This window comes from Euleptes europaea, chromosome 4, assembly GCF_029931775.1.
Source record: "Euleptes europaea isolate rEulEur1 chromosome 4, rEulEur1.hap1, whole genome shotgun sequence".
Taxonomy (NCBI): Eukaryota; Metazoa; Chordata; class Lepidosauria; order Squamata; family Sphaerodactylidae; genus Euleptes; species Euleptes europaea.
This window is the reverse complement of record NC_079315.1, coordinates 21,378,428-21,405,965: the sequence shown is the minus strand read 5'-3', so window position 1 is coordinate 21,405,965 and position 27,538 is coordinate 21,378,428. Positions and strand designations below refer to the sequence as shown.

At 44.8% G+C, this 27,538-nt stretch overlaps 1 protein-coding gene across 1 annotated transcript; it reads left to right on the top strand.

The window, feature by feature from the left end:
• Positions 1 to 322: 322 nt before the first annotated feature.
• On the top strand, positions 323 to 22,686 carry CHRNB3 (cholinergic receptor nicotinic beta 3 subunit). Its single transcript, XM_056847856.1, has 6 exons — positions 323 to 384; positions 4,573 to 4,724; positions 7,955 to 7,999; positions 15,079 to 15,188; positions 18,606 to 19,479; positions 22,552 to 22,686. The coding sequence occupies exons 1-6, from the start codon at positions 330 to 332 to the stop codon at positions 22,684 to 22,686; spliced, it is 1,371 nt and encodes a 456-aa protein (XP_056703834.1). The 5' UTR covers positions 323 to 329.
• Positions 22,687 to 27,538: the final 4,852 nt, after the last annotated feature.

The window sequence follows — 27,538 nt, the reverse complement described above, 5'->3', positions numbered from 1 at the left end:
ATATTTGGCTTGGGGATTCTTTGAAATTCACCCTACTTGGGCTTTTAACAGTACCCTCCTTATTGGATACACAACAAGGCGAGGTTTAGGACCCAGGGAGGTGGGGTTTTTTTTTGGCTTCCAGCCTGTGACATCTGACCGAAAATCAATGAAGTGTACTTTAAGAAGCTTCACAGTGGCACAAGATAAGGCTCCCAAGCTGCTCTCTCGGCTCTGTCTTTATTAGCCTTCACGCTTCAGAATTATTTTTGTCTCCGCTGCTTTCTCTCGGATGCAATTTGTTTGCCTATGAAAAAGAAGCCAGTCCGGCTTGGGAGGCAGCCCTGGCGATGGAGATGCTCAGTTTTATTATAGTGTCCCTTCTTCTTTGTGCGAACAGTTCAGGTAAGTGCAGTTTATTGAAGTTAAAAAAAAATAAGCGCCTGGCTTTCATTTGCTTGCAGCGACACAGAGATGGATTTGCGTGCTAAAATTAAACCGCTGGCTTTAAACATGTTTCAAATACTTTTTTCCTCCAATTACACAAAGGAGGAAAAAGGCATAAGCTACACCGGAGAGCCGGTTAAATCATTTCTGTGCGTTTCATCTTCTGATTGCTTTATCTCTGAAAAGGGCTTTGAATAATGAAGTGATATTATAAAGATCATGTTATTTCTAAAAAAAACCTTGGTTATCATCATTATTATTTATACAGTGTAGGCAATGCTTTACAGAGTAACAGATTCAAAAGACAGGTCTCTGCTTCAAGGATCTTACACTCTATGTGATCTCTGCCTCAAGGATCTTACAGTATGTGTTGATGGAGGGGGGAGGAAGAAAATGGCAGGAGTGGGGGATGAAAAGCAAAGATAACAAGGGATTTATTCAAGCAAATGCAGCCACAGTGGTTTCTGCTGCTTTATCCTCCAGCTTCCTTTTAATACACTCAGATTTAGTGTGTGAGAGAAACAAAGTTTTATGGTTAAAGGGTATGACAAGGTAATATTTTAAACCTCGAGTATTACCTTGTTTTGATAGGAATATATGTCTATTTCTTTGAATGTTCATTCTTGTGCTACCATGAGCGCATTAATTTCCTCAGCCTTTCGGAAGCCCTTTCTGTGTGCTTTTAATTCCACAGTCTGTCTTCCCTTCCACCATGGAGCGCCAATATCCCTTCCACAAAGTCGAAGGAGAACCCCCACCTAGGGTTGTCAACCTCCAGGTAGTAGCCGGAGATCTCCTGCTATTAAAACTGATCTCCAGCCGATAGAGATCAGTTCACCTGGAGAAAATGGCCATTTTGGCCATTGGACTCTATGGCATTGAAGTCCCTCCCCTCCCCAAACCCTGCCCTCCTCAGGCTCTGCCCCAAAAACCTCCTGCCAGTGGCGGAGGGACCTGACAACCCTACCCCCACCCCATTCCCACCCTGCTTCTCTCCTGCTGAGCAATAGAAATTTCCAGTGTCCGTGTAGGTTTTCTTGTGAGAATATTGTTCTTGAATATTGTGAGCTTTCCCTTCTCCCCATAATATCTGATTATTTCGTTTACATTGTACCCTGTCCTTTTTTCCCATCAAGACACAGCTGACTCATGGCGACCCCATAGGGTTTTCAAGACAAGAGGTGTTCAGAGGTGGTTTGCCATTGCCTGCAACTGCATAGCAAGCAACCCTTGATGGTCTCCCATCCAAGTACTAATCAGGGGCAACCCTGTGTAGCTTCCAAGATCTGACTAGCCAGGGCCATCTATAGGGTTGCCAACCTCCAGGTACTAGCTGGAGATCTCCTGCTGTTGCAACTGATTTCTGGCCGATAGAGACCAGTTCACCTGGAGAAAAGGGCAATTGGACTCTAGGGCACTGAAGTCCCTCCCCTCCCCAAACCACGCCCTCCTCAGACTCCGCCCCAAAAACCTCCCTCCTGTGGTGAAGAGGGACCTGGCAACCCTAGCCATCCAGGTCAGGGCTCTAAAAAACAATGTACTTGGTGTGGTATACAGTATATATAATCATCAGGGAAATATAACATTAGAATTCAAGAAACTCCCAAACCACAATGTATTTAATCAATGAACAGGCTGAGGAGTGGAAAGAAAGCAGGCTGGCCCTCTTCAGACATATTTAGTCGGCAAAAATGGTTTTGTTTAAGCTCTTCCCCCACGTACACACACCTAGGCAACCATGTGCAAAGGAAGAGGACAAGACTGTATTAGTAGCACAGAAGAGGGAAGTTTGGAATTGCAAAAACGGCACCTACCAATATTTCTGCCTTTACACAACTATTAAAAGTCTGAGAGGCCTCTCCTCCTTTGTATCGGATTACTCTGCCGCTCAGGCAGGCAGGTTCCTGTGTCTTTTAGAGAAAGTTTAACCTGATGGAGTATTAATGGCCGTAAAAGAATCATTACCGTCAAACAGGGTATGCAAGATCTTAAAGGAACTGATCCCTTAGGCTCTTTACAGCACAGTAGCATGGCCCACAATGAGGAAGAAAATAATTGTACTGGTCTTAGTGTAATGACACCGGAGATGGGAGCTGAGATGGCTACGCCCTGTGGCCGGTTTACCCAATACATTTTGCTCTACACTTGACTAGTCCCCAGGTACACATGCAGAACTGTGTGAATCGGATAATCCCCAATATATAGGGTTGCCAACCTCCAGGAGATCTCCTGCTATTACCACTGATCTCTAGCCGATAGAGATCAGTTCCCCTGGAGAAAATGGCTGCTTTAGTAATTGGACTCTATGGCATTGAAGTCCCTCCCCTCCCCAAACCCTGTCCTCCTCAGGCTCCACCCCAAAAACCTCCCACGGGTGGCAAAGAGGGACCTGGCAACCCTACCAATATAGTTAGCAAAGTTTCCTGCAGTTGCAGCAGGATAGTTTCCAGTTAGGGGAACAAAGTCTTCCAAATCAGGATATTAAAAAATAAAAAAAGCAAACTCAGTAGCTTGTCTGCAGGACATAAAATACAGTTTAATTATTGTTATCTTTTTGCCATTTTTGCTTTCCTGTCAGGGAAAAAAAATCCACTCTAGGGAGTCTTGTTGCAAACGGGTTTCATTTCTGCTGGCTATCTTGATGTGCAATATACTCTGCTTACATCTTTGTACAGAATCCATGGATCTGCCCTCCTGGCTTATTAGACAATATTTCATCAGTGCAGTTGTAATTCAAACAAATATTATTATTTTATAAAGTCTGCTAGTCTAACGCCTCTCCCTCCCCATTCTAATCCCTATTCATCTCTTCCCCTCACACAGCTGTTGCACTTCTCATCTTAATCCAGTTCCAGATCGTAAAACTCTAGGAAATGAAATATTGTCTAATAAGCCGGGAGGGGCTGTGGCTCAGTGGTAGAGCATCTGCTTGGCATGCAGAAGGTCCCAGGTTCAATCCCCAGCCTCTCCAGTTAAAGGGACTAGGCAAGTAGGTGATGTGAAAGACCCCTGCCTGAGACCCTGGAGAGCCGCTGCTGGTCTGAGTTAGGCAATACTGACTTTAATGAACCAAGGGTCTGATTCAGTATAAGGCAGCTTCATGTGCTTAAGTACCTCCAGATCGGGCCATACGTATATCATCCGCTCATGCAGTGTCAAGGTTACTACGGCCTATGTTCAAAATATGGTGGGATTGTATCTTCCACAAACACAAAATTGGTCTTTTTGTCTCTATAGCTTCTTTGTACATCTGTCCCAGAATTGTGCGTAATCAGGGCTAAACTACATGAGATGGGTATGTTTAGCCTGAAGAGGAGAAGACTGAGAGGGGATATGATAACCATCTTCAAGTACTTGAAGGACTGTCATATAGAGGAGGGTGCCGAGTTGTTTTCTGTTGCCCCAGAAGGTCGGACCAGAACCAACGAGTTGAAATTAAATCAAAAGAGTTTCCATCTAGACATTAGGAAAAAAATTTCTAGAGTGGTTCCTCATTGGAACAGGCTTCCTCGGGAGGTGGTATGCTGTCCTTCCCTGGAGGTTTTTAAGAAGAGGTTAAATGGTCAACTGTCAGCAATGCTGATTCTGTGACCTTAAGCAGATCATGAGAGGGAGGGCATCTTGGGCATCTTCTGGGCATGGAGTAGGGGTCACGGGGGCTGTGGGGGGAAGGTAGTTGTGAATTTGCAGGGGGTTGGACTAGATGACCCTGGTGGTACCTCCCAACTCTATGATTCTATGAAAATGGTAAACATGCATATCGGGAAGATTGTGGGTTCTCACATTACAGGAGCGTGAAGTGCCAAGATCATAATGACTGAACAGGGCTCTGGTTTGGCTGCATCTAACTCCTGTGGTGCCAATTTGAATATACTGTCCAGTGTACCCCTCTTAATATAACTAAATTGTACACATAATCAAAAAGCTCCCTACATGCCCTCACTGGAGTCATGCATGATGAAACATATCTTGTTGAAACCAATGCTCTTACACTTCCCCATCATTCTTTCAGTGCTGCCTTTCATGTCCAAGAAGTAATGTTCATCAAAGTTTTGTTTTTTATTATGGCTGGGTGATGCAGCCTTTGGTCAATACCGTTATCTGTTAACAAACACCTCTTTCCCCTTCTCTTTATGGTCTTTTCAGCTTTCACTGTGCTCAGTTCATTTGCTGAGAATGAAGATGCCCTCTTGCGGCATTTGTTTCAAGGGTATCAGAAGTGGATCAGACCAGTAAAACATTCCAATGATACCATAAAGGTGTACTTCGGATTAAAGATATCCCAACTAGTAGATGTGGTAGGTAATCTGTACATCTCTTTTTCTGGGTCCCAGTGACAAGAATGAACGCATCTACTTTCCTTGAGTGGTAACAGATAAGTGTTCCCTCTTTTCCCATTTTCCTTTCTCAGTCCTACTGACTTTCTCTTGAGGCTAGGGTTGCCAATTTCCACTTAGGGCAGGGGTGGGGAACGTCAGGCCCGGGGGCCGTTTAAGGCCCGCGAAATCATTTGGTGTGGCCCTTCGTGCGTCCTGGCAGATCTCTATCTCAGAAGGATCTAAGACTGGTGATCCGCCCCCTCCCGCGGGCAGGAATAGCCTCCATTCAAGGCAGATGTGAGTTTGTTTTGCCAAGAAAAGCAACCTTTTTTCCCCCTTGCAGAAGAGTCGTTAGCGATGGAGCTGCTAGGACTGCCCAAGAAACTGTTAACCCTTTCCCACCTGGGCCATTGAGAAACATATTGGTTGGCTAATTTTTAAGTTGATAATTTTGTATGGCCCACGAATGATGTTATAAATATCCAAATGGCCCTTGGCAGAAAAAAGGTTCCCCACCCCTGACTTAGGGTCTGGGGATCTCCCGGAATTACAGCTGATCTCCAGACGACAAAGGTCAGTTCCCCTACTGAAATGGCTGCTTTAGAATGTGACTTCTGTGGTATTATACCCTGCTGAGGTCCCTCTCCTCCCGAAACCCCACCCTGCTTAGCTTCCAAGATCTGACGAGATCAGGCTATACCATGCTGCCTTCCCTCTTTTGAATCCATACCCAAATTTTTAAAAAAATCTTGTAAGCAGGGGTCCTCAGGGTTGTGGTGTCCCTTTGGGAAAATGTCATATTTTTTCTGTAGCCTTTTCTTGTGACAACTGTGTGGCATAAAATTGGATACCAAGAGACAAGACGTTTTGAGTGAGGCCTATATCATTAGCATTATTAAAAGAGTTGGGGCCCTCTATCTTTGAGGAAAAGATGTTCCTCAGGTAGGGCTTCTGTTATCACAATTCTGTGCTCTCAGCAGGCCAGGCTAGGGGTGGCCAGAGATCCCAGTAGGATTGCCAGATCTGGCCTGGCAGCCTGCAGGAGACTTGGGGGTGGGGGCATGAGGATGACTGGTAGCAACGGTGTGATGTCACTTATGGAGGAAGTGATATCATGCCTCTCTAGGAATCTCTGGAAAATCTATGGTAAAACCATAGATTGTTCAGCAGTTCCTAAAGAGGACTGACATCACTTCTGGGAAGAGCCCGGAAGTGTCATCACACTCTCAGCCAAACTGCCATTTTAAAAATTTTCTGTCCTGTCGTCGCTCTGAGTGGCAATGGGAAAGAAAAGCTGGGGAGGGAGCTCCCTGCCCCCACTGTGGGGCTGGCAACCCTAGACCCCAATCTAGGTAAGGAAGCGAAGACTGGGCAGAAGGTGATGTTCTGTTGATGAGACAAGAGCATGAGGGCAAGGTCATTTATGCACGGGTACTTTCACTTATATTCGCCCCCGTCTGTCTTGGTTGTTCCTTAGAGTTATGCATGAGTTTTCCATCCATTAGAGATGACTTCGTGGCCAGCCCTCACAAATCTCAGGACTTCCCGTTCCTCTATTAACCTGACTCTTTGATCTCCCCTGAGATCAGCCCAGGTGAAATCACCATGCAAAAGGCAAAACACGGGAAATGGAAGCTTGGGGGAGTGACATTTGTCTCACAGAATGCACTACAGCCAATTACAAAGCAGCATGTCAAGGGGTGGGGATTAAAATGCTTCCTGTGAGTTGTTTCTGAGCAGGAGAAAGGATTTTAAAAACTAGGCTTGGGTCCCCCCCCCCCGCCATTCCTTTTAGAGAGCTCCATTTTTTTAAAGTGCTTTTGGACACGGCACTTGGGTTTCCATGCCCAGGGGGATGGGACTTTTCTCTCACAGTAAGCACTACAGCCAATTACAAAGCAGCATTTCAAGGGGCAGGGACTCAAATGCTTCTTAATTTGAGCTTGGGGATTGCTGGTGCATAGATTTGCAACAGGAAAGTGTGGGTCCAGCGAGCAACGAACCTCAGGTAAAACTCCCATGCGTAAGTGACCCAAACTTCAGGGCTGACCAATCCTGAGGCTTCATGCCATCTGCCAACAGCAAGGGCTGGTGTTGAACACACTTGTTTTCCCTTCTGTGTATGCTCTCAGGCCTGAGCGCAGACAGTGCTAAATAGCACATGTGGGCATGTGGCTCCCAGTTCAAGCCTTGTCCTCTTCCTGACAGTCAAAGCGAACGGCAAAGCTGGATCAGCTGGAGTTCTTTCAGTCAATGCAGATATTAAAGGCTCAAGATTAAGGGGTTGCAACTCAAGTGGGGAAGTTGCCCTTCCAATTGCTAAGCAATGCTCTCATTCCCCCATCCCTTCCTGCTGTTAAGTATAAGGGTACCGTCAGTCAAGCATGTGTGCTGTTGAAAGCTTGCCTGGTTCATTTATTTATTTTATCCATTACATTTTAATCCTACCTTTCCTCTCGGGAGATCAAGGTAGCGCACAGTATTCTGTATGCCTCCATTTTGTCCACACAACAACTAGGGGTGGACTGGGAAGCTTATATGGTCCAAGAATAGGGTTGCCAACCTCCAGGTAGTAATCAATTTATGAAAAATAAATAAATAAACAATTCCAATTGAGGCTGGGTTGTTTTTATGTAACCAAAACCAAACTAAAATTTATCTATATTGTGTTGAGATACACACGATTTGCCTCACAGGGCTTAAGACCCAAATAATAAAGAGTTAGCAGATATTGTGTTATAGCTCTCACAATTAGCCTCACAAGGCTGAAAGCCAATAATAACAACCTGAAAAAATATTATACATTTACAGTAGCCACTAAGGCTTATTACATTGCATAAATACAAAGTGTATCAATACATAGTGTAACCAAATGATCACGAAGAAAAGGTAGTCAAAGAAATCTTTGCAACCATATGGGTGCATTCTATTTATTCCATTGGAGCTCTTGCCTAAAGAATTTTTGGTTTATTTGAAGGGCTTACCTTAATGAAGTTCTGCTGATGCGGTTCCTGATACATTGAAGCAGTGGGTCTGACACACTAACTGCTACACCACACTGGCTCTTCACCATTTGGGAATTGTCCTTGGAACTTTACCAGTCTGAACTCCCTGGTAAACTCTCTCTTTCCAGTGACAAGGAATATTTTCTTCCCTTCAGCTGCTTAGGTGACACCAATGAATTCTGCTTCTCCTTTTGTCTTTGGCAGGATGAAAAGAATCAGTTAATGACAACAAATGTATGGCTGAAACAGGTAATATACATTGTAATGCTTTATTTTTTAAGCATTTGAATGTGAATATTTCAAAGTTGTCAGTATTGCACCCTTGTTCTCTGTTGTACATGTGCACTAGCAGCAACTGCTTCCAAAAAGCAGCAAAGGAAAAAGACAGGCCTTTAGGAGTCGAGATCCCTTGGACAGGGCTCCATAACCTGCCTGAAGGTTCAGTAAAAAGAGACACTGCATCAAAAGTTACTATGACCAAATGATGAAACCCAGTAACTGCCTTTTAAGATATAAGAGGTTTTCTTTATATATAGGAAGAAGAAGAGTTGGTTTTTATATGCCGACTTTCTCTACTACATAAGGGAGACTCAGACCGGCTTACGATCACCTTCCCTTCCTCTCCCCACAACAGACACCGTGTGAGTAGGGTTGCCAACTACCAGGTGCTAGCTGGAGACCTCCTGCTATTATAACTGATCTCCAGCCGATAGAGATCAGTTCACCTGGAGAAAATGGCCACTTTGGCAATTGGACTCTATGGCATTGAAGTCCCTCCCCTCCCTAAACCCCGCCCTTCTCAGACTCCACCCCAAAAACCTCCTGCCGGATGCAAAGAGGGACCTGGCAACCCTACCTGTGAGGTAGGTAGGACTGAGAGAGCTCTTAATAGAACTGTAACTTGCCCAAGGTCACCCAGCTGGCTTCGTGTGTAGGAGGGGGGAAACGAATCCAGTTCACCAGATTAGCCTCTGCCGCTCCTGTAGAGGAGTGGGGAATCAAACCCGGTTCTCCAGTCCACTGCTCCAAACCACTGCTCTTAACCACTACACCATGCTGGAGTTTTCTTGAGGGAAAACCCTAGTAATAGAAACCATTGGAGTGTCTTCATATTTTCCCCAGCACACCCAGATGATTGTAATGGAAAGCGGTCCACATGACCTGGAGAGGTTATGCTAGTTCCTATCAGCCATGTTTGCCACTGTGAGATAAAGCAGTGTCCTGTGCTCACAGTAGGAGTGGCATACACCAAAAATAAGACATCCAGTCTTCTGACTTGCAATAGTTTAGGTGCCCTCTTTTACTACAGAGGATCAGAGTTTGTAGTAGGGTTGCCAGGTCCCTCTTTGCCACCGGCGAGAGATTTTTGGGGCAGAGCCTGAGGAGGGCGGGGTTTGGGGAGGGGAGGGAGTTCAATGCCATAGAGTTCAATTGCCAAAGTGGCCATTTTTCTCCAGGTGAACTGATCTCTATTGGCTGGAGATCAGTTGTATTAGCAGGAGATCTCCTGCTACTACCTGGCAGTTGGCAACCCTAGTTTGTAGCCATGCAACAGAGCATACTGTAGAGGCCAATCTACCACAAGGGACCTTCTTCCAGAGTTCTTCCCTTAATTTCCAGTATTGTTAGTCCATCTCTATCCTTTTACTAATGAACATAAAAGAAAAGAAAAACACACACAGAGTATTCTGCCCAGTTGCTCGGTAACAAGTCAACCCTCTCCAGCCAATGAGTCGAAAGGAATGACTGATAATTCCTTGGTGTTCTCAACTATAATTATATTAAATATGTATAGGGTTGCCAGCTTCAGGTTGAGAAATACCTTGAGATTTTGGGGGCGGAGCCTGAGGAGGGTGGGGTTTGAAGAGGGAAGGTACTTGAATGCCATAGAGTCCAATTGCCAAAGCGGCCATTTTCTCCAGGGAACTGACCTCTGCCGGCTGGAGATCAGTTGTAATAGCAGGAGATCTCCAGCTACCGCCTGGAGGTTGGCAGCTCTAAATATGTACCATTTAAAATATAATTTTAAAGTTATTAAAGGATTTTAATAAAATAAAATTACATTTCACTAAGTTGTTTTTTTTTAAAAAATAATTGCAACATAAAAAATAATTCCCTCTCCCCCAGCGTGCCTTCCTCCCCTACACAAAATTGCTGTCTGTAGCCACTTCTTGGTTGAGCCTAGGCTGAGCCACTGGAACAACACAAGGCTCTTGTTCTCTGATGTTGTTTTTAGCTCCTTATTTGACCATCTGCAGCTCAAGTCAGCTTGTACTGAAAGGCAGGATATTTAAAAGTATTCTTAGTGCTCTGTCTTGGCAACGGAGACTTCAGCAGCCCTTGGGGACTATTATTTCTCTCTTGGAGGGCACAAGGGTGATTGGCAATATCATTCGGTCAACTCTTCCTTCAGCCCAGTTAAGGCAAACATTTTAGACAGCTAGTAGGAATCATTCCTATATTTTGACACATTCCTATTGATCCTTTGTTTCACATGGAGCTTGTCTTTAAGGTTAATTGTCTTTATACCTTGGATTCTGTCTCCTTGTTCTGTAAAGCGTGGAACTTGCTGAGAGTACACACGTTGGATTGGACCCAACCAGCTTTTCTGCTGTTGAAAATGGACGGGGAGTCCTCTTTGACCCCCCCTTCCCCCTAAAAAAAGCCCTGCACTGCATGTCTAGAGATAATCTGGGATAGGGATATAGTAATAAATGGAATTGGGCAAGACTGAGTGAAAAGTCCGTTGGATCCAACCCATTAAATAGCAGCACGCACAAAAACAAAGCAGAAGATGGATATCCAATACTGTAGTAATTTGCAACGGTTTGACCCGCCGTGATCCTAAAATAACATGGAGTCAAATTTTAATCTGGCAATCCATTTCTCTGTTTTCCTTCTTCTCTGTCCTTCTGCTCCCTCACCATCTTTCTTCTTCTCTTAAACCAAAATAAAGAAAACTGTGGTGATGTCGTTGGTGCAGTCCACTGTACATTAAGATGTAACATGGCTGCTAATCACAGCTAGCGTTGCCAACCTCCAGGTAGTAGCAGGAGATCTGCTATTTCAACTGATCTCCAGCTGATAGAGATCAGTTCACCTGGAGAAAAATGGCCGCTCTATGGCATTGAAGTCCCTCCCCTCCCCAAATCTGCCCTCCTCAGGCTCCGCCCCAAAAACCTCCCGCCGGTGGCGAAGAGGACCTGGCAACCCTAATCACAGCCTACCAGTTAAAGACTAGGACTTGAGTTGGCGTGATACAGTGGTTGGTTGATATGTCAGACCAAGCCCTATGAGTAAAGGCTGAGGGATTTGGGAGTGTTCAGTGTGGAAAAGAGGAGGTTGAGGGGGGCATTATAGCTCTCTTTAAGTATTCAGTATTTGAAAGGTAATTTAAGTATTTGAAAGGCTGTCACTGAAAGTATTAAGTATTTGAAAGGTAATTTGAGTATTGGAAAAGCTGTCACTTAGAGGAGGGCAGGGAGCTGTTCCTGTTGGCAGCAGAGGACAGGACTCACAATAATGGGTTTTACATGCGGACAGGTACAGGCTGGATATTAAAAAATGTTGGGGTTTTTTACAGTAAGAGTAGCTCAGCAGTGGAATCAGCTACCTAGGGAGGTGGCGAGCTCCTCCTCATTGGCCGTCTTCAAGCAGAGGCTGGACAAGCACTTGTCAGGGATGCTTTTGGCTGATCCTGCATTGAGCCGGGGGTTGGACTAGATGGCCTCTATGGCCCCTTCCAACGCTACGATTCTATGACTATAAAATATTGACATTCACAAAAATACTAGGTTAATTTGGCTGAGTTTCGTAAGGCAACGTCACGAAAATGTTGTCTTTCTCCCTAAAACCTGAAATGGCAGCTGTCTCTACCTTGTGTTAAGATTGGTGGAGCAGAGTCATGCAGAGATAAAGAACCACTGGAAGGGCTGCCTTTTGGAAATGTGAACATTAGTGGGTAGCTAGATCAAGTCACAGGGAAGCAAACCGTTTGAAAAATACAAATGACCAATGACAGCCAGCACAGTGGGTGGCGCATACTTCTGGCTGAGAGATCCTGACTGGAAATGGATGAGAAGAGACTGTGTGTTCCTAGAAGCTTTGGTATATCCAATTACGTGCTGGCTGAGGTGAATCTTCATCTGCAAAATTTTGTTCTGGTCTGTGGATAAACTTGCATATAGGGAAAGGCATCAAAATAAATTTGGGAACTGTGGGAACTGTGAAGAAACTGGCTTATTAGAACTAATTGGCATTGCTGGCTTGGGCAATATACCTGATTTGTCTAAGTTTTAGGGGGAGCATGTAGCGCTTTTTTAGCATATCACACAGAGCAATTTAACCTTGGAATAATGAGATGAAACTGAATAGTTACGTTTTATATAGAAATATGTTACAGGCCCCTGACACTGCCTTAAAAAATTAAAAGCCCCAGGTGGGTATCAAGTAGAGAAGCAGAAAGGGGAGGAATGCTTCAGCCATTTTCCCACTCCAAGTCCCCCCCCCTCCAGTGGTTTCCTACATTGGTGTTGAAAATGCAGGTAAACCTACATTTTGAACCCAGCAAGGGGAAAAAGCCAATAGTGAGGTAAGTCGGAACAGGGAAAGAATAAAGCACTTATAGATCATTTTCTTTAAAAAAAAACAAACCACTCAGAGTCAGGACTTAGGTTGCCCGTGTCTACACATTGTATGTTGTTAGCCCCTGAGGAACAGGGCACCAAAGTCAGAACAAGTTGTAGGGGTTTTGCACAGGCCTGGGTGTAAAGCAGTTGGTATATTCCTTCATTTTTACATAAGTTCTTTCCTTCATTCAAAAGCTCCCCATGGGTAGTTCAAAAACAAATTCTCTGCTCCTTCAGGCTAGTCAGGTTCCATAGATTCCTCTTTGGGATATCTGATATTTGTTTTTGAACTACCCATGGAGAGCTTTGGAATAAAGGAAAGAACTTATGTAAAAATGAAGGAATATACCAACTGGTAAACTTAAGGGTCTGAAGAGGAACTGAAGAAGAAAGAAATGGCCGTCTTCTTCTTCTACCTGGCATCTGAAACAAGAATTCATATATGATTAGTCTTTTATAGACAATATTGTTAACTAGAGTAAAAACAAAATATTTATTATACTTATCTGATATAAGAAAGATCTTGTACCTTTTTGATACTTTGTATGAGTAAACTAGTTGGTGGATTGTATAGTTTATAGGGGTGTGTTGACAATTTTTGTAACAAAGAATTTGCATCTATATTAAGTTGTGACTATTTTTGGGGTTGTAACTAACATTTGTACAGCAGTGTCTATTTTTTGATAAGTACCTGGAGGTTGGCAACCCTAGTGGTAGCAGCCTTCCTTTTGAGGAAACATGCATAGAATAGAGTTGCAGGTCTCTTTCCAACGTTTCCTGGCAGGCTGCTGGCTGGCACCCATTACTCCTTGTGGCAGAAGAAATAACGAAGGAAAAATTAACATGTTTAATTTGCAACAGTGCAACGTGTGATTTAGAAGATGCAAGGGAATAAGATATGAGATCCTTAACGGGTCAAGAAGGAAAGTGGAGCATATTTTGGAAGAAAAAGAGAGCTTGTAAGAGCCCTATGTCTGAATTCTCTGCACAGGAAGAGAACCATTACTGCTGCTATTGATTTTAGCCAGCAAGCTCTTTCTTCCTCTTTCTCCATTCCCTCAGGGCAATCTAAAAACTTATAAATAATAAATATAAGTAGATAAGTCTTTTTTTTTTTAATGGTAAGCATGATGCCATTCTCAGGCACCTCAGTTTATGCACCACAATATGATGCAGGATTGCTAGCTGGGCAGAAGAGCAAAATCCAGCCTTCTTTTGAGCTTTTCACAGTGGCGTGAACTGAAGAAACCTGCATGTGCAACTTTAGACCGGTGGTCTTCAGCTTTTCCTGACCCAGGATAACACACCAAGAACAATGTTTTTAGAGCCCTGACCTGGATGGCTAGGGTTGCCAGGTCCCTCTTCACCACCGGCGGGAGGTTTTTGGGGCAGAGCCTGGGGAGGGCAGGGTTTGGGGAGGGGGTTCGATGCCATAGAGTCCAATGCCAAGGTGGACATTTTCTCCAGGGGAACTGATCTCTATCGGATGGAGATCAGTTGTAATACCAGGAGATCTCCAGTTAGTACCTGGAGGTTGGCAACCCTATTGATTTTCCATACCTAAACAGCACTGGGGGTGAGGGACTTATTTCCCTGTTTTTGCTGCTCCGTGTGGAACATTCTGTGCATGTGGAGCAGCAAGAACAAGGAAGTGTCTTCTTCCCCCACCAGTTCTTGGGTGGGGGAGGCAGAAACCCGATGTAGTTTGGCACTGAGGGGAAGGCTTGACTAGGACCTAGACTGTGCCCTGATGTTAAAAAAATTGCAGCTATTGTGGGTACCTAAGGATCAGTCACCTACTGAGAAATAGAGTAATTTACTATTAGAAGTGATTTCCTACTGGAAGGCTGTTTTTGACCTGTGCTCTGAATAGAGTCGCCAGCTCCGGGTTTGGAAATACCTGGAGATTTTGGGGGTGGAGCCTGAGGAGGGCAGGGTTTAGGGAGGAGAGGGACTTCATTGGGGTATAATGCCATAGAGTCCACCTTCCACAGCAGCCATTTTCTCCAGGCAAACTGATCTCTGTCAGCTGGAGATCAGTTGTAACCCCAGGAGATCTCCAGTCACCACCTGGAAGTTGGCAACCCTAGCTCTGAGCCTTCTTTCTCACTTGGGCTCAGTGAACAACAGATATGGATATTCAGGAGGGCCTGGCGTGTCCTCAGGAGGCCTTACAGAATATCCTTACGGGGGTGTCGCAAGCCTGACGTTATCTTCAAGGGGGCGTCTGAGTGGCTATGGCCAGGCGTAGAGTGGTAAGCTGCAGTATTGCAGTCCAAGTTCTGCTCACGACCTGAGTTCGATCCCAACGGAAGTTGGTTTCAGGTAGCTAGCCGGCTCAAGGTTCACTCAGCCTTCCATCCTTCTGAGGTCGGTCAAATGAGTACCCAGCTTGCTGGGGGTAAAAGGAAGATGACTGGGGAAGGCACTGGCAAACCTCCCCGTAAACAGTCTGCCTTGGAAATGTCAGGATGTGACGTCACCCCATGGGTCAGGAATGACCTGGTGCTTGCACAGGGGACCTTTACCTTTACCTTTATGGCCCGGCTGGTTCCATGTGGATTAGATATGAGCTTGATTGCAGTCACAAGATGTGCTTCCTTGGGCTGGCCCTCTTTAAAGCTGGTGGATTAGCTAATGGTTAGCTCTTGGGGGGAAGTGACGGTGGAACAATTCCGCTGCTGTTTCTGATAATTGCAGGAATGGATCGACAACAATTTGTGCTGGAATCCTGAGGACTATGGCGGGATCACTTCAATTCGGGTCCCATCTGAATCCCTCTGGCTCCCAGATATTGTGTTGTTTGAAAAGTGAGTATAACGATGATTAAATCAATGTGTAGTATAATTACATGATTAACAAACATAGGGAATAGCAAAGGGAAGCAAAATGGCAGCAGTGCGAGGCAGTGAGACTGAACTATTCAATGGCGACAAATCCAGTAGTGATTTCCTTCTGGCAATCCAACAAAATCCATTCACTTTTGTACAGTACTAATGCTTAGCTAATACCGAATTAAAGTTACTTTTGGCCCAAATTGTGTCTATCCCTGGAGCTAATCCAGAGAAACCAACCCAGGGAGAAGAGAGAGATGTAAGCGTTGCTCAAAAAGGGACCAAAAGTTGCAGAGGGATGAACAGGGAAGGATTTTCAGGATAGCAAGGTGGTGGTAAGCTACAGTACTGCAGTCAAAAGCTCTGCTCCCGACCTGAGTTCGATCCCAACAGAAGTTGGTTTCAGGTAGCCGGCTCAAGGTGGACTCAGCCTTCCATCCTTCCGAGGTCGGTCAAATGAGTACCCAGCTTGCTGGGGGTAAAGGGAAGATGACTGGGGAAGGTACTGGCAAACCAACCCGTAAACAAAGTCTGCCTAGAAAACGTCGGGATGTGACATGACCCCATGGGTCAGGAATGACCCGGTGCTTGCACAGGGGACCTTTACCTTTACCTTTAAGGAAAGCCAGGGGAGGATGCTATGAAAGCAGGCTGGCTGGTTGTAGGGCTGACTGGCTGAGAATGGGAAGAAGAGAAGTGAAGAGATGGCAGCCGTTAGAAAGATGTCGATGGGCAATTTCAGGAAAGGAAGCAGAACGGGAAAAGGAAAAATCATACGGTGCCTGTTTTGATGAGGAAGTCCAGTGATTTCTGTGTTAGTAGGGGTAGACGAAGGCTTGGGTGCAGAACCAACTACAAAAGTTTGCAGGGCTTAACAAGCCTTTTTTACTCACCTGCATTTACCTGGGGTTGGATAGGGGTAGCAAATTGGCCCAAATTGGAGCAGAACTAGGATTTGCAGTGGCATTGGACCAAAATCCATGATCCGGCTGCTCATTTGTAAAATTTGGTTTGCCTTACAATTGGTGGGACGTTAGGATCCAAGAACCCATTGACAAGAGGGTCAGAATCTGAGTTGTCATTGGATAATTCAAGCCTTCTATTGTAAGGTGATATTATTAAGGAGTATCTAGGTGAGGTAATGGGAAGGGGATATGTGTCTAGTTGCAATTGACTGAATTAACTTGGGTAGCAGGAATGACTCAGACCTGTTGACAATGGTCAGGAGATTGTTGGATGGCTCTTCCTGGGTGCTTGGTTAGATTTCCAAAGAAGTCTGCATTGTGAAGGATGTTCTGAGAGGGTTGGGTATTGTCCTGCAACCATGGCTCTTTACTGATTGTCAAGGTGTAAGGAATTTTAAGAGGACCACACAAATTGTTGAGTAATGTGACCCTGGAGTTTTCATGGCAGCCAAGCTACTTCCTCTTGAAAGTGCTTGGGAAACACATCCTCTGACTTGATATCAAAAGATATCCATGCTTCGGACTTCCCTCGACTAGAGGATCTTCAGATGTAAAAAGGCAGGGGTCTTGGAGAGGACATGAGGGCAACACACTCTCTTTACCTCTTCTCGGAGGTGTAATAGGAGGTCACATCCTCCTATCCTCCTTCCTATTCATTTTTTTTTACTGAGAGAATCTACCCTTTGGTGCTTTTAGGAAACTTTGGCCACCATTGACTCAGTCAAAAATTCCCTTCCTAGGAGCTTTCGGGCTGTGAATGCCCACTCTAGCTTCACAGTCTCTTCTGTAGTTCCTGGAGCTTCTTCAGGGGTTCCCTGAAAGTAAGAGATTTCCCTGGTATGGCTGGACTTGGGCTCAACCAAGTGGGTAACCTTTCACACTGTGTGGGGAAGTACTCAAATGGTCTAAGTTCCCTTCAAAAAACACACTGTTTGAGTAACGTATGAAGTAGGACTGTCACCTGATTATACACATTTTAGGTGATTAATCATTCACATTTTAGATAATCAATGAATTAAATACTGTGTGTTTTCATAGAAATGCATGAAGGCGAAAGAGCACAGATGATGCCTACATGTGCCAGCAGTTACCAGTCACTTAGAAGAGGTATTTTCTGGTGTGTGTGTAGGAAAGAGGACTATATCTTCTAAGATGGCAACTGCTTTTTGCCATCAAGTCACCGCTGACTTAGGGCCACCCTGCAGTGTTTTTAAGGCAAGAAACTAACAGAGGTGGTTGGCCATTGCCTGTCTCTGCGTAGTGACCCTGGACTTCCTTAGTGGTCTCCCACTCAAATACTGACCAGGGCCTTAGCTTCTGAGATCTGATGAGATCAGGCTAGCCTGGGCTATTCAGGTGAGGGTGGCAACTGATACTCATAGGGGGGTCTTGAACATAATTTTAGTCCTGCACCTTCACAATTAACTAAGGGTACCTTTTTAATTGATCAGAAGTGTTTGAAACATATTTACGTGACTAAACTGCTTCTTGACTAGTATGCCTGGGGGCATTCTGGGAAGAACGAACAGCTTTTGCTATATGTCCAAATGAAACAAAGAAATCGAGACTTTGCAGTATCTATTGCCCTGCTGAATGCCAAGCTTTGGTATCTTTTACTCTGAAGTACCAGGGCATGGATGCTCAACAATTTCCTTTTTTAAAATTTGTCTATTTAACTAAAATCCGCATTATTATTACATCACTCCCTCTCTACAATTTACACATTAGAATGCTGTCTCCATCTTTAAAATTGTTGAATTCCAGCGAGCATCAAGTTCTTTGGTATTTTTATTGTTATTATAGTACGTCAGCTTAATTAAAGCATAGGTTTATTTAACCTTATTGAGTCAATTATTTAAATCAGGGAATTTATTGCTTTTCCAGTTTCTCACAAAATTTGTTCTAGCAGCTGTTAACATATGGAGAAACATAACTTGAATATCCTTTAGTTGTCTGGAAAATAATTTAATAAAAATTGTTTCTGGTCTTACTGGAATAACAATTTCAAGACTCTTGAATATGATTTCAATCACTTTCCTCCAATATGTTTGGGCTCTACTGCAGCTCCACCACATGTGTAGAAAATCTGCACCAGCTGAATCACAATACCAACATTTACTAGCATTTTTATCCAAGTTACACATTTTTTGAACTCTGCTTGGGGAGAGATGCCACATATGTGCCATCTTAAATAAATTTTCTGGATGGTCAACAATTTCCGTGGTAGTTTTGATTAGTATAAATTGTATGCATTCAAAGGCACTGAGACTTGAGGTAATGTATTGCAAGTTTTGTTTTTTGCAAGTGCCTGTCTACCATTACCAAAGGGGCAGAAAGAAAGAAAATCAGAATGAAAGAAAAAAATAAATAGAAAGAACAGCCTGAAATATTATTCGAAAACTAACTCTCCCCTCTGCTTCCACCCCAGTGCTGATGGTCGCTTTGAAGGCTCGTTGATGACGAAGGCAATTGTCAAATACAATGGGATCGTTGTCTGGACTCCTCCGGCCAGTTATAAAAGTTCCTGCACGATGGATGTGACCTTCTTCCCATTTGATAGGCAGAATTGCTCGATGAAATTTGGATCATGGACCTACGATGGCCGAATGGTCGACTTAATCCTGGTAGACGAAAATGTGGACCGGACGGATTTTTTTGACAACGGGGAATGGGATATTCTAAATGCCAAGGGTATGAAGGGAAACAGAAAAGACGGGTTGTATTCCTACCCTTTCATAACCTACTCCTTTGTTTTAAGGCGCCTCCCACTGTTTTACACTCTCTTCTTAATAGTCCCTTGCCTGGGATTATCATTTTTAACTGTTCTTGTTTTTTACTTGCCTTCGGATGAAGGAGAAAAACTATCACTATCGACCTCTGTTTTGGTCTCCCTAACTGTGTTTCTCTTAGTCATTGAAGAAATCATTCCCTCGTCCTCGAAAGTCATACCTCTGATTGGGGAGTACTTGCTGTTCATCATGATTTTTGTAACCCTGTCGATCATTGTGACCATTTTTGTGATTAACGTTCACCATCGTTCCTCGGCAACCTACCATCCGATGGCTCCTTGGGTGAAAAGACTCTTCCTTCAGAAACTCCCGAGGCTGCTCTGCATGAAAGGCCATGTGGATCGCTTTTCATTCTCTGATCCTGAGGGAACACTGAAACCAAAGGCAGCAAGAAAACACAAGCACAAACCATTCAATGACGGAGAAAAAATTGTGATTGCTTTCCTGGAAAAAGCTGCTGACTCCATTAAGTATATCTCCGGGCATGTTAAAAAGGAACATTTCATCAGACAGGTAAGTTAAATTAGTGGTGGGCTGACTCTAATCTTGCATAGCGTGCTGTAGTGGTTAAGAGCCAGCGAGATGTAGAGCTTAAGAGCGGTGGTTGGAGCGGTGGAGTCTGATCTGGAGAACCAGGTTTGATTCCCCACTCTTCCACATGAGCGACGGAGGCTAATATGGCGAACTGGATTTGTTTCCCCACTCCTACACGAAGCCAGCTGGGTGACCTTGGGCAAGTAACAGCTCTGTTAGAGCTCTCTCAGCCCCACCTAACTCACAGGGTGTCTCTCGTGGGCAGGGAAAGGGAAGGTGATGGTAAGCTGGTTTGAGTCTCCCTTAAGTGGTAGAGAAAGTCAGCATATAAAAACCAACTCTCCTCCTCCTCCTCCTTCTCTTCCTTCTTCTTCTCCTCCTCCTCCTCCTCCCTCTCCCCCTCCCTCCCCCAGCCAATCAATATGATTTTACATTTACAAGGCAAGTGAATTCTGTTAAGATATTTTTACAGGTACGGCATAGCTAATCTGTAGTCAAACCTGACTTGGATGGCCCAGTTTGGCCCTATCTTGTCAGCTCATGGAAGCTACGCGCGGTTGGTCCTGGTTAGTACTTGAATGGGAGACCGCCAAGGAAGTTGCTGTGAAGGGGAAGGCAATGGCAAACCATATCTGAACATCTCTTGCCTTGAAAACTCTATGGTATATGTTGGCTGTGACTTGACGGCACTTTTCACCACCAGTCTGCAATCCAGGATCCTGAGTATGTAGTCTTAAGAACATAAAATGTGTCTTTCTGCATGACCATGGCTCACCTGGGCCGGCATCCTTTGCAAAAACATTAGCAGGTACTAGATGGTCTATAGGACATTGACCAGTGTGTGCCTTGTTTTCTGACCTCCCCGGTATTGAATCTTATTTTTAATAAAGTGCTCGCATTTAATTTGTTAAAGGCTAGCAGACGTAATGTTAGACACAAGAATCCACTTCAAGCTAATCTGTATGTGTCTAAAGTGCCGGCAAGTCACAGCCGACATATGGCGACCCCAGCAAGGGGCTTTCAAGGCAAGTGAGAGGCAGAGGTGGTTTGCCATCAACTTCTTCAACAGAGTCTTCCTTGGTGGTCTCCGTTCCAAGTACCGACCCTGCTTAGCTTCCGAGATCTGATGAGATCGGGCTATACCATGCCGCCTTCCCTCCCCTTCAAGCTAATCAGTCAGGATAATTTGTGTTTACCTTTCATGAAACATTGGTTATGTGATATCATTAACTTTCGTGCCTCTTAATCTACATTTCTGCACTAAATGGTTGACCCAAACTGTCAACACCAGTTAATGTTGAAAATGAAGTTATTAGAACCAATTAGCTCATTAACACTGCCTGATATTTAAAAACCCAAGTGACACTCAGTGTGTTTTTCTTTAAAGGATGGAAACTGTGGCTCAGGTTAGACACAATATAAAAACCATGGTTTCTTTTAATTGCGGCTAGTATCTGAAACCAGGATTTGACCTGTGGATGATCCCTTAGACCATGGTTGTCTCCAAAAATATTGGTTTCATCATCTTCACTGTGGCTGGTGTGTCTCTGTAGTTGGGGAATGAATAGGGTTTGAATTCCTGCTCTGTCATGGAAGCTTGTTGAGTGACCTTGGGCCAAATGTTCTCTGCCTAGCTTACCTCACGTTGTTGTGAGGACAAAAGGAAGAAGACAATAATGATATAAGGTGCTTTGGGGAGAAAGGCGGGGGTATATGTATATAAATAAATAAGTAAATAAATAGGGGTGGCACCAGGGAACAAGCCAGGATTCAGCTAGAAGAAGAAGAAGAGTTGGTTTTTATATGCCGACTTTCTCTACCACTAAAAAAAGACTCAAACCAGCTTACAATCACTTTCCCTTCTCCTTCCCACAACAGACACCCTGTGAGGTAGTGTGACTAGCCCAAGGACACCCAGCTGGCTTCATGTAGAAGAAGAAGAGTTGGTTTTTATATGGCGACTTTCTCTACCATTTAAGGAAGAATCAAACCGGCTTACAATCACCTCCCCTTCCCCTCCCCACAATAAACACCCTTTGAAGTTTAGCCCAAGGTCACCCAGCTGGTTTCATGTGTAGGAGTGGGGAAACAAATCCAGTTCACTAGATTAGCCTCCGCCACCCGTGGAGGAGTGGGGAATCAAACCCGGTTCTCCAGATCAGACTCCACCGCTCCAAACCAGTGCTCTTAACCACTACACTACACCACGCTGGCTGGCTGTGTAGGATGTTTGAGTTTGTTCATCATGTTAAGATGAATTCTGGTTAATAAACGATATCAGGGTTTCAGGCCAGCTTGATGGACCCTAAGTAACTATAGTTATTGAAGTGGCCAGGCCCAGCAGCAAACACTGGGTGACTTGCGACCATACAGCTTCCATGACTCACCCATGCCTGGCTGCTACCTACTGTTCAACAGCAGCCCCCCCCCCCCCAAAAAAAGCCAGAGAATGATGTAAGCTGCTTTGGGTTCCCATTGCAGAGAAAGGCAGGGTATAAATGAAGTAAATCAATAATAAATACAGGTGAAGATGGGGAGCAGAAAAAGGGTTGGTGGGGAGGAGGGGAGGAGAGAAAGAAACGGGAAAGGTTGAGGATATGGGGGCTGCCAGGAGGAGGGGAAAAAGAAGTGTGGGGAAGAGGATATGGGGGAAAGTGAGTTGCTCTCTGTAAGTACATGTGGGTTCTCCGCCATGCAGCTGGGCTTTGCCCATAAGCCGGCAACACTCAACTGGGCTGTAGTTTTCCTTGGTAGAGGCTGCCAGGGAGAGGGAAGAAGGGAAATCTGAAGACAGGGAGGTAGATAAATGTAGGTTGGCTGGTGGGTGGGGAAGGAAAGGAGGAAGCAGGGAAAGGGGAGGGGCTTTGAGGACATTGAAGGAAGGTACAGAGGAAATACTGGGGGAAGGGAAATGAGATGCCCCCTGCAAGTCCTTGGGGGTCCCCTGCTTCTGTGTGTATATATATTCCATTATTACATTCGCAGTACATTTACGTACATTCAGTTCTGTAAAATCAGAGTGAAGCTAGTTCTTCTTGTTTTCTTTTCTAGGTTGTGCAAGACTGGAAGTTTGTGGCTCAGGTTCTGGACCGGATCTTCTTGTGGCTGTTTTTGGTGGTGTCGGTGATGGGCTCTGTTCTTATATTTACCCCGGCTTTAAAGATGTGGTTGCAGAGCGGTATATAGAAATGAGGTCAAGCTTCTTTATTTGAGGATATGCTTAAGGAAGAAAGCAGAAGGTTGGGATTGGTGATCAGGTAGTGCTCATTGTGTAAAGAGCCAGAAGGGTACATAGAGGATGGGGAAATAATACTGTTCTTGGCAGTTGCTGGTAAGAGTATCACAATTACTAAAATAGAGTTTTAATTCCTTAAATTGCCCCACTAATGAAGAAATTGTTATATTTGGAATTCTGACATAGTGTGGTGGGAGCAGCCACAAAATGGTTGCCACAAAATGGCCGCTGCATAGGCTTGCCAGGCCCCGCAGTTCCACTGGTGGTTTAACCCGGAAGTGACGGGGATGCTCTAGCGATCCCGGCCAAAACGCTATGGTTTCCATAGAGTTTTAGCAGAGGATGCTAGAGTGTCTGCGTCACTTTCGGGTTTGCCCAAAAATGACGCGTGTGCCGTGTCTGTGTGTGTGTGCCTACAGTGCCCGCCGGCCTTCACCTGGCCGGCGGGCAGCCCGTTGGATGGGCGGTACTTTACCCACCACTACCGGGCAATTGGCAACCCTACTGCTGCAGGAAATGGAACCAGCCACAAAATGGCTGCTGCGGCTTACCTTTAGTCACACAGTAAAGGTCCTTTTGCTGTGGTGGCAGATGCTGCCAAGGCAATGTTTTTAAAAATCTGCACAGCCAGTCAGAAGCCTGGCCCTGCCCACTTCCTCAAAACACTTGGTGGGCACTAGGAAAAGTTTCAGCAGGCACCATATCACCCACAGGCATCACATTGGAGGCCCCTGACCTTGTTTGACAGCTCTGTCCCCAGAATGGGTGCTTTTGGGGCTGCTCCAACCTGCTACAGTAGAGCTGTGCACTATGTGTGCATCAGCTGTGCTGTGCATCTTCTCTCAAAGGGGTTATAACTCAGTGGTAGCTCATGTGCTGTGAATGCAGATAGTCATAGGTTCAGACTTGGACATTTCTTGATAAATAATCTCAGACCTGCAAGACTGGGAAAGAGCCCCCCCCCCCACAAAAAAAACCACTTTGGAGAGACATTTGCAGTCAGAGCAAACAAGACATATAGTGTGGTTATGCTTGGTAATTAGCAGTTCGTTCCAGGCTGAATTGTCCCGCAGCTTTTTTTGAGTTTTGAAACTGAACCGTCATTCAGGAAGTGACTGCGAAGCCGGAGCATACCTACGTTGCATTTCTTAAGAGCCCCTTTAACGTGACTTTTTGTGTTTGCTCCGCCCTCGCCGCGAAGAATCCCCTCAAAGAAGCATGCAAAATCCACAGCCAGGTGTTAACTATGCAAATAGAGCTTGCTAATGGAAGGAACGAAGGAGCAGGCGAGTGGAGGTGTGTGGAATTTCTCCTTTTGTGTCAGGACCATAAATAAGCATTTTAAAGGTTGTATTTACAAAAAACAGCTTTGAGCGAGCATCAAAATTGACCCTGCATAAATGGCCATAGTTTAATGAACCAAGACATGGCATGACAGGTATTTGGCTCCTTGAAAAAAAGGCCCTTTAAAAAGTTACTAATATACCTCTTTTGTGATTCTTGGAAGTTTTTTTTCCGAATTCCACTGCCACCTGCAGTGGTAACCCCTCTGTCATAAATTATAGGAGTTAAACTTATTCCACCACATTTAGTATCAGGATTTCAGAAGTCTAACGTAAATGAGATCCTTGAGTATCTGTTGCACTACATTTAAAAGAGGATGTTTAAAATATATCAAGGGATAGAACACTAGAGCATAAGCTTTATGAAATAGAGCAAGCACAGATATTTTATATTTTAATATACATTATAGTTCTATATCTAAAAATAATTATGTTTACTGATGTACCGTGCAATAAAGATGTAAGAATATTATGATGAGTGAGTGCATAACACACGAGTGTCCCTTCATTGCAAGTCATCTTCTCGTATTTGTTTCCATTTTTGAAAGCTGTCCTCAGTTGTCTCTTTGCTTTAGCAAAGTCTGATCCTCTCACAACTTTCAGCTCCTGGAAAGCAGACAACACTTGCTTCTTTCTCACGATTAATGGCACTTGAGAGGTGTGAACAATGCCATTCGAAAGTAATGTAAACATCTCCCTGGGCTTGGAGTTCTTCCTGGATTTCCTACACAGGCCCATATTAACAGCACAGTCCTAACAGTTCAAGAAACAGAGTTACATTCTTCTAATCTGGTGGATTTAGAACTGCACTGTTTGGTCTTTTATGCATGGCTATTTCACTCACCGTCACCCCAATCTCAATCTAAATCTCTATTAAAAACAGTCATAGACCAGCCCAGCTCTTCACAATTTACCCTCACCGTCACCCCTCTGACAACTGTGGGTCTTTGTATTGATTATGCATGCCGTTTCCAACCATCAAAGGTTGCCTCGCTCTCCCCCTGTGTTTCCCCACGTTTTGCCCATGTTTTCAGAGACCTGCTTTATCTCGAATTTGAAAATGTAGGTAGGGTTGCCAGGTCTCTCTTTGCCACTGGTGGGAGATTTTGGGGGCGGAGCCTGAGGAGGGATGGGTTTGGGAGGGGAGGGACTTCAATGTCATAGAGTCCAATGGCCAAAGAGGCCATTTTCTCCAGGCGAACTGATCTCTATCAGCTGGAGATCAGTTGTAATAGCAGGAGATCTCCAGCTAGTACCTGGAGGTTGGCAACCCTGAGGGCAAAACATGGGGAAATGCAGGGGAAGAGCGAGGCGACCTCTTATGGTCAGAAATGGCATGCATAATCAACACAAAGACCCGAAGTCGTTGTAGGGGTGACTGCAAGTGAAAGAGCCATGCATAAAAGACCAAACAGTACACTACTAGGAAATCCCAGTGAACTGACTTATTTCTGAGAAAACACGATTAGATTTGCACCATGAGGCTGTTACCAGGTGGTAGATTTTCAGAGTTGGAAATACAGAAAGGATGTTGCTCAGGGTACATACATCCATTCCGGTCCCATCCCAGTTTCTGGCCAAATGGCCAGTTTTGGGCCAGGTTTCTGTAGCACTTCAAATACTATGAAAATATGAGACCTCCCACTGGGCCTGCCATCTGAAACTCTTGACTCTTAGTGTGTGCTGCCCCATCTTCTTGCCGTTCAATAATCCTACCCCCATCTCTGGGCAGTAGCTCTTCCATGGACTTTGGAAGAGGAGAGGCAGACTAACCTTGTAAGCTGACCACAATGTGTGGTCTAAATGAGTGTATACAAGCTCACTCCTAAACCTAATATATTTAAAATATGCACACTGGGGTATTTAATGATGCTAAGAAACATGGTTTTCATCTCGCTGTTCATTCCAACTGGGTTGCCACATCCACTAGTGGCTACCCAAGCACAGAAAGTAGAGACATTATAACATGTTGCAATACTTAACTGTACTGTATGTGGTCTGTGGTTTGTGGTACTGCATTCACTGCTTTGAATGTTGTCAGGCAATAGCATCATTTGATCATGGCAGTGGAGAGCTGCACATAGGTGTGAACATCATTAATAAAAAGCAATAATTAAATCCTCTTAAGACTTAGAATGTTGTTTTGTGCATTGGCCAAGAGCTAACAGAAAAACTCTTAACACTGTAGGAAGAGGTTTTGAATTAGAAGAGGAGAGGTGGAATAACCATGTAAGTTAGGGTTGCCAGCTCCGGGTTGGGAAATACCTGGAGATTTTGGGGGTGGAGCCTGAGGAGGGCAGGGTTTGGGAAGGGAGTACATCAACAGTGTACCATGCCATAGCGTTCACCTTCCAAAGTGGTCATTTTCTCCAGCTGAACTGTTCTCTGTCACCCGGAGATCAGTTGTAATAGCAGGATATCTCCAGCTACCACCTGGAAGCTGGCAACCCTAACGTAAGTCGATTAACATAAAATGTAGTATGTGTGGCCTGAATGAGTGTATGGGATGATCAACTAAAACTGGGTGCTCAGTGCCAGTTATGATATAAATAGCATTTGTTCCATTCTTTGGGAGCAGCAATGTGACCAGAATGTGCTGGGTGAAACATGTCTGTCTGTGAAAATGTTGGTGTGTTAGCAAACAAAGGGAGGAATAAGAATTTTTCTGGTTAGTGTTGCCAGTCCAGCGATGGCAACCTCTGGGAGCTGTGGGGGATTGGTGACTGGCATTGTGCCCACACTTTAACATCACTTCTGGTGCAGACTCAGAAGTGACGTCACTGCATTGGGGTGATGCTCATGATTCACCTGCAATTCTATAGTCAAAACCGTAGCATTTGGGATATATCCTTGACCATCGACTTGATGTGGTGGCTTCACTTCTGGGTCCATGCTGGAACTGATGTTGTGGCGTTGGTGCAAAGCCAATTTCCCCTTCAATTTTGCACCCTCCGCTCCACTGAGCCAGAGCCCCAGTCCTGGCCACAGAGGCAGCCCCACCTACAAAGGACATCAGCAGCAACAGCTTCTGCTCTTCAAAGCGGCTGTGACATCACATGTGCAGATGACAAACTTCCTCCCCTGCCCCATAGTTTGAGGGTTCTGAGGGGCAGCCGTACACACCTGCACAGCACAGCACTGATCGATTGGACTGTCACTTATTGGAGCAGGGCCAAAGATGCTCCAGTTGATCACATCACTGCCTCTGGTCCAAAATGAGGTCTTGGAGCTGTGCTCCAGTCTAGTCTGACAGAACAATGTGCTTACTTCTGGGGAAGGAGGAGGAGGAGGAGAAGAAGAAGACGACGAAGAAGAAGAGTTGTTTTTTATATGCCGACTTTCTCTACCTTTTAAGGAAAATCAAACTGGTTTACAATCTCCTTCCCTTCCTCTCCCCACAACAGATACCTTGTGAGGTAGGTGGGGCTGAGAGAGTTCTGAGAGAACTGTGACTAGCCCA